The sequence below is a fragment of the Coptis chinensis genome, chromosome 1, assembly GCF_015680905.1.
Source record: "Coptis chinensis isolate HL-2020 chromosome 1, ASM1568090v1, whole genome shotgun sequence".
In the NCBI taxonomy this organism is placed as follows: domain Eukaryota; kingdom Viridiplantae; phylum Streptophyta; class Magnoliopsida; order Ranunculales; family Ranunculaceae; genus Coptis; species Coptis chinensis.
Genome location: NC_141456.1, coordinates 85,733,585 through 85,740,003, shown reverse-complemented (window position 1 = coordinate 85,740,003; position 6,419 = coordinate 85,733,585). Strand labels below are relative to the sequence as shown.

At 42.1% G+C, this 6,419-nt stretch overlaps 1 protein-coding gene across 1 annotated transcript; it reads right to left on the bottom strand.

The window, feature by feature from the left end:
• Positions 1–2,865: 2,865 nt before the first annotated feature.
• Positions 2,866–4,185, bottom strand: LOC147525598 (uncharacterized). The gene is made up of 3 exons (XM_086580028.1): positions 4,037–4,185; positions 3,381–3,925; positions 2,866–3,158 (listed from the first exon to the last, which is right to left on the bottom strand). Exons 1-3 carry the CDS (start codon positions 4,183–4,185, stop codon positions 2,866–2,868), a joined length of 987 nt encoding a protein of 328 aa, XP_086436154.1.
• Positions 4,186–6,419: the final 2,234 nt, after the last annotated feature.

The window sequence follows — 6,419 nt, the reverse complement described above, 5'->3', positions numbered from 1 at the left end:
GACATTGATCCATTTTGCCTGCTCCTTCATAGTTTGCCACCTTTCTCGGACTCTCCAATGTAATTTATTCTCCTGAAAAGCTTGGACTACCGATTTCGAATCGCTCTCCACCCATATATACTTCCATCCCATTTCCAGCGCCTTGTGTACAGCTTCCACAATAGCCACTGTTTCCTCCATGTAATTAGTATTGACCCCCAGACCTCCTGCCGCTGCACCTAAGAATTCACCCTTATAATTTCTCATAACTATTCCCCAACCTGATCTCCCAGGATTCCCTCTTGAGCACCCATCAGTATTTACCTTTATTATTCCATGTGGAGGAAGAGTCTAGAAGCATTCAATGATTTTCGGTGCTCTTCTCAGCTTGTGATGAAGATTGAAGACTTTAAGAATCTTTAAGTCATGAACCGAGTTCTCCATATGCCCTGCAGATCTGTGGTGAGCTCGAATGATTGCTCATCTAGCTAAAAAACAAATATGCGATAAGCTTGAGTCTTTATTGTCGTAGAGCACTCTGTTCCGGTTCTTCCAAAGACTCACCATCATAGTGATAGAACAAGCTTTCCACATGTCAAGAATGACAGAGCTGTAATGCTTACCTTGCTGCTGCACATCCTGAAATGATTCCGGGTTCTTGTAAGTGCTGAAAATGTCTCAAGCATAGTTCCATACTGTTTTGGCCAGATTACATTGAAATAGTATATGCTCCAGAGTTTCTTGCTGAGTGAGACAGATGCAACATCTAGAGGCCAGCTGCGTTTTCCGCCTTCGGAGCTGATCGTCTGTTCTTGTTGCGCCATGCGCCAGCTTCCAAGCAATTCCTTAAGTTTTCGGTAGAACCTTTGAGTTCCATATGAATTTACACCATGCTGGTTTGGCTGATTTCTTTCGGATGTCTTCATGCGCTTCCGAAACTGTGAATTTCCCATTAGAATTGCCTAACCATACCCTTGTATCCTCTCTTGCACTATTAGGCTGCTGTAGAGTGCCCAGTTCTATGCCCATTTACTGCAATAGTTGAGACATGTTTACCGAAAAATTCCAAGTATCTCCCAGAATACACTCATTGAGCTTTGACTGAAATTTGACAATCTCTTTGCTCTCTTCCTGAAAGAAATCGTAGAGCGGTTTATTCAACAACCAATTCTCTCTCCAAAGATTGATAGAGTTTCCATTGCCCACCATCCAGCCATGAAGATGCTTCATCTTACTAAGTGCCCATTTGATACCTTTCCAAACAGTGGAGGTTTTGTAGTTTGACCATCCCCCTGTTCGATTGGTATATTTACCTTTCATGTATGACGCCTAATCACTATCCTCTGTTAGAAGACTCCACGCTTGTTTCATAAGCATTGAGAGATTCATATCGTGTAATCTCCTTAACCCCAGTCCCCCTTCCTCTGTAGGCTTGCAAGCTTTCTCCCATGATACCGTGATAGATTTCCGTTCTGCTGGGTTTCCGCTCCAAATGAAATTTCGGATAATAGCTTCACATTCCTTTATCACTGATCTCGGCCACTTGTAGATAGCCATATTATGCACTGGGATACTGTTTAGAACGTGTCGTGCAAGAACTACCCATCCTTGGAAAGATAGTAATTTCCCGACCCATCCCGAAGCTTTGCTTCTGATCTTATCCACCAAAGGAGCAAGTGCTACTTTCGTTACTCTCCCTATGACTAGAGGTACCCCAAGGTACTTTTCAGGCAAGGTACCTTCCTTGATTTTCAGAGTCTCCTGTATACTCTGCTTCCGTCTGGTTGTCATTGGGTTGAGAAAAATCTTGCATTTGTCCTTGTTAATGATTTGTCCCGACGAGTCTTGATATCTGTTAAGAATCTTGACAATCTGTCTGATGTATCTCATGTTAGCATTACTGAACAAGAAAATATCATCTGCAAACATTAGGTGTGATGGACTGCAGTATTTACCATTAACCACCATTTGCCGAATCTTCTTCTCGTGGATAAAGCTTGCGATGTTTTGCTTAGGCAGTCCTCTGCTAATGCAAAAAGCATTGGGGAGAGAGGATCCCCCTGTTTCAGCCCTCTCTCCGCCGAAAAATGACCTTTTGGTCCACTATTGATCATTATAGACATTGAGTTCCTAGAGAAGGCTCCTTGTAGCCATTGAATCCAAATGTCACAGAATCCCACATGCCGCAGGACTACCCACAAAAATTCCCAATCCATTGTATCAAAAGCTTGAGAAATGTCGAGCTTGATTGCTAAACTTCCTCCATGCCGAGGTGTTTGCAGCTCATTAATTAACTTGGAGGCTAACCCGATGGCTTGTTGAGAATTTCTATTTGGTATGAAACCATATTGCTCCTTGCTAATGATCCTTTCAGCAATTGGGCTCAATCTTATGGCGAGAATCTTGGTGATGATCTTGAACACAAAATTGGAGAGACAAATAGGCCTGAATTTCCTAATCTGATTGGCATTCTTTTCCTTAGGGATCAACACAATGAAGTTCCTGTTAACACCCATAGGCAGCCGAGATTTGATGAAGAAATATCTTATAGCTCTGACCAAATCATCTTCCACAATGTCCCAACATTGTTGAAAGAAAAAGCCCGTAAAACCATCAGGGCCCGGGAGCTATCCGCTTTAAGATGAAAAACCGCTGCCCTCACTTCTTGTGCTGATGGGATGGAAGAAATCTTTGGATTATCTTCATCTGAAACTGCCTGAGGCATATTTTGAATTAGCCTCCAGTCAATCTCATGCTCCGATTTTTTGAATTTCTCCTTATAGTGTTTAACCACGAACTCTCCAATCTCCTCCTGAGTGCTGATTGTGTGCCCCTCATTGTTTTTTAGTTCCAAGATAAGAGATTTGCTTCTATTTCTATTCGCCATTACGTGGAAGAACTTGGTGCTTCGATCATTATCATTATCGGTGGCTCACTGCCTACGCCTCGGAACATCTGTTCTTGTTCTAGCAATTGCTCAACCTTGTTCTCTTGATTCATCATTTGCATAGTGAATTCCTCATCCGTGTTCCCTTGATCAAAATGTTTTTGCATCAGCTCTAAACTTTTGGATTCTTCTTCCACTTGAAATTTGATGTTACCGAAAATCTCCCTGTTCCAAACTTTCAAAGCACTTTTCAGCCGCTTTAGTTTTTGTGTCAGGATATATATGGAGTGGCCTGCCAAAGGAACATCCCAATTAGCTTTAACCGTATCTCTAAAAGATGGGTGGGAACACCACATGTTGAAGAATTTGAAGGGAACATTTTTTGGTCGAGGGATATCCACACAGCCCTACCATATGGGAGAATGGTCCGAGCATAGCCTGTTGCATACCTTATAATTCCATCCCGGGTATTTGGAGCTCCATAGAATATTAAAGAACATCCTGTCCAGTTTACCCATAATCTTAAGTTGCCCAACTTTCTTGTTCCACCAGGAGAAGTGAAACCCATTACAAGGAGCTTCCATCAAGTGATTGGAACCAACAAAGTCTCTGAAATCAGACATCACTGATGTAGATGGTCGATGACCTCCCTGTTTGTCTGAGAAACTCAGATAAGCATTAAAATCCCCAAGAATGAACCATGGAAGGCTCATGAGGCTTAACTGATGAAGATCCATCCATAGTTGCCTCCGATTCACATAATTGCAATGAGCATGGATAATGGACAAAAGCACTCCATCTACCTCCACTGTTATCTGTTGATTGGAGCAACATAACATGTTCGGAGTAGCCACTGTTGTCTTCCAGAAGAGCCAAATGTTAGGCACTCTATTCGGACTATTATTGAAGAAAAAGCAAGAACTCATTCCCAGAGATTGGAGATAGACCTTTGAGAAATCATCAGGACTGATCATGGGCTCGGCAATACCTACTATGTCAGGATCCCATTTATTGATGAGCTTCGAAAGCCTATTTTGCGACTTGTCGTTCGCAATTCCTCTGATGTTCCAAAATATGCACCTCATTGAGATCGAGGTTGTTTTATTGTAAAGGAAGGTGTAAACCACCTTTAATTATCCCTTTTGCCCAGTCTGAGATCGAGATCTGGACCTGGTAGCTGGGGGATATGTTTGTTGCTTCTGCCACTGTGGTCTATTCCGACTCCTGCAGATTAGATCGGATTCTTGTGTGTCATTCACCATCAAGCCCATCAAGCCCACAGTAGGATCATGTTCCTCTTCTACATCATCCTCCGCCATGTCTCCCCATCTGGAAGTAGGTGTTTCTGGGTCAGGAGGTTCTTTTTCATCCACTCCATAATGCTGTTTGTGGACGATCATTTGTAAGACTTTCTCCGGTCAGCCGACCAAAGTTTTTGAGCGCATACACTTCATGGATTCGGACGGTGATACGCCACTTCTTTGCTTTCTTGAGTTGGAAATATGCTCGTGCTTTCGGTCCCAGCGGTTCGCTTTCTTTGTCGTCCGTCACCTTGTTTTCCCTGACTGGCTCTGCATTTTGCTGCTGTTGCGGAGTATGTGTACTCTGCTCTTGGTCTGCTTCATGAGATGCATCTCTATCTTTGCTTGTTCCCCCATTTACGTCATCGCCTTGTTCAGCAGCTAGCTCTTGCTCCTCTATGGGTTGTAGTTCCTCAATCTCTAGGTTTTCAAACCTATTCTGAGTTTGTGTTTCCACCGTATGCTCATAAGATTTTGGTCTCCAAGCTGTCTCACCTTGTTTACTAGGTTCAGCTTGTGCCTGTTTTCGACTTCGTTTCCTTCTCGACTTCCCTCCGCGAAACTCGGCATTAGGGGTAAGGTCAATCACAACATCTTTGCCTTTATTCTCTTTCCCTCGAGAATTTTGCATATCCCCTTTTAATTTCCTACATTCAGTAACCAGATGCCCAACGATTTTGCAATGAGTACACATCTTTGGTAACTTCCCGATCTCCACCGCCTCCCAAAACTTCACCGACTTTGTTTGCACATAAATCTGGTCAGGGATGGGTTCTGAAAGGTCCACATCTACCAGTATTTTTGCATAATATCCGTACTCTCGGCTCAGCGTCTTCTCATCGATTTGCATCGGATACCCAACCCCTCTTGCAATAGACATAAGTACTTCTGGTTCCCAGAATTCTTGTCCAAGTCCTGGAAACCTAAACCATACTAGGGCGTGGGACTGCCTCTGACTATCCGGACAAAAGTTCGGTGTCCACTAACTTATTCTCATTGGACTTTTATCAAAGTCCCAGGCTCCTTTCGCCCACACCCTATTCAAATCCTCAGCATTTGAAAATCTCAGAAATAGATATCCTTTACCAATGAGAGTAATAATCCACTCACCTGAAGGCTGCCAGATTTTCCTTGCTAGTTCCCGCACTTTTTCGATTGGGACTTTCTGTAAATCGATTCTACCCACTAAACAGAACTTACAATATAGCAACCCCTTTTCATACGCCTTTTCTGGAATGGTGATTGCTGGGTAGTCTCCCATTTTCTCAGGGTTTGGTAGCTCTTGTAGTTCTACTTGTTGTTGTGTGGCTTTCTTTGCTACCTCAGCATAAGAGAGAATTTTGGAGCTGTTTCCCGTTCCAAATTCTGACTTTGCTGATTTTGGTTCTTTACCGCTGTCGATGCCCTGAGAGCTTCTCGTCTCCTTCGTCATGCTTCTTTCCTCCTGAAAGGCACTTTCGAACTCATATATATCCATTTTAGTCCTGTTTCTTTTCGGAACTCGTTACTGTTCACAGTAGAGGATTTTACCCTAGAAGAAACTGACCATAGATAATGCTGAGACTAGCCTTTTTAGAACTTTCACTGTAAGCAGTGAAGGATTTGACCCAAAAAGGCAATGAGAGAATGATTTTCTGGAACTAACACTGTCGTTTAGTGTAGGATTTTACCCAAAATAGCTAAGAAAAGAGGGTTGAGTAGATAGAGAAGAGGCTCTTATCTTTTGTTTTTGCTAAAAGCGGCAAAAAAGAGAGGTGTACAGGATCATAAGCGCAGCTTATGTAATATCACACCCAGTCGCACCTAAACAAATAATACCACCCCAAACAAGTTGGGAAGGTGGGATTCATGCAGCTAGACTTATTCTAGTGTAATGTAGGATTTAATTTCTAGTAATTTTTTCATTCAAGTTATTTACTTTATTGTTCTTCATTTCAATCTTATTATTTGATTTTACATTTAATCAATCAATCTTTTTCTTGTTGTTATTTCTTCAATAAATCATTTGCTTTCATTTGCTTTCAAGTTCAGGTATTTCAATCTTCAAACCAACTTAAGCTTTCAATGTTCTTCATAACTTCGAAAACTAAGATCCTACCTTCCTTTCTTCAACTCCCAACCATTCAAACTCTAAATAATCTATGGTGAACCTCACTTCAACATCTTTGAAGACTTTACTTACCACTATCACAGCTTCAAGGACCTGCAAAATAGATTAAAGGTTGGATCAAAATCCAGCCTCTTGAAATTAA

Bases quoted from the DNA above. Each gene is read 5' to 3' on its own strand.
- LOC147525598 (XM_086580028.1), bottom strand. From the start codon at position 4,185: ATGGCGGAGGATGATGTAGAAGAGGAACATGATCCTACTGTGGGCTTG. The intron at 3,926-4,036 runs GTCCAGATCTCG...TTGGAACATCAG, and splicing joins ACATATCCCCCAGCTACCAG to AGGAATTGCGAACGACAAGT. The intron at 3,159-3,380 runs GTAAACTGGACA...TTCCTTTGGCAG, and splicing joins TGGGCAACTTAAGATTATGG to GCCACTCCATATATATCCTG.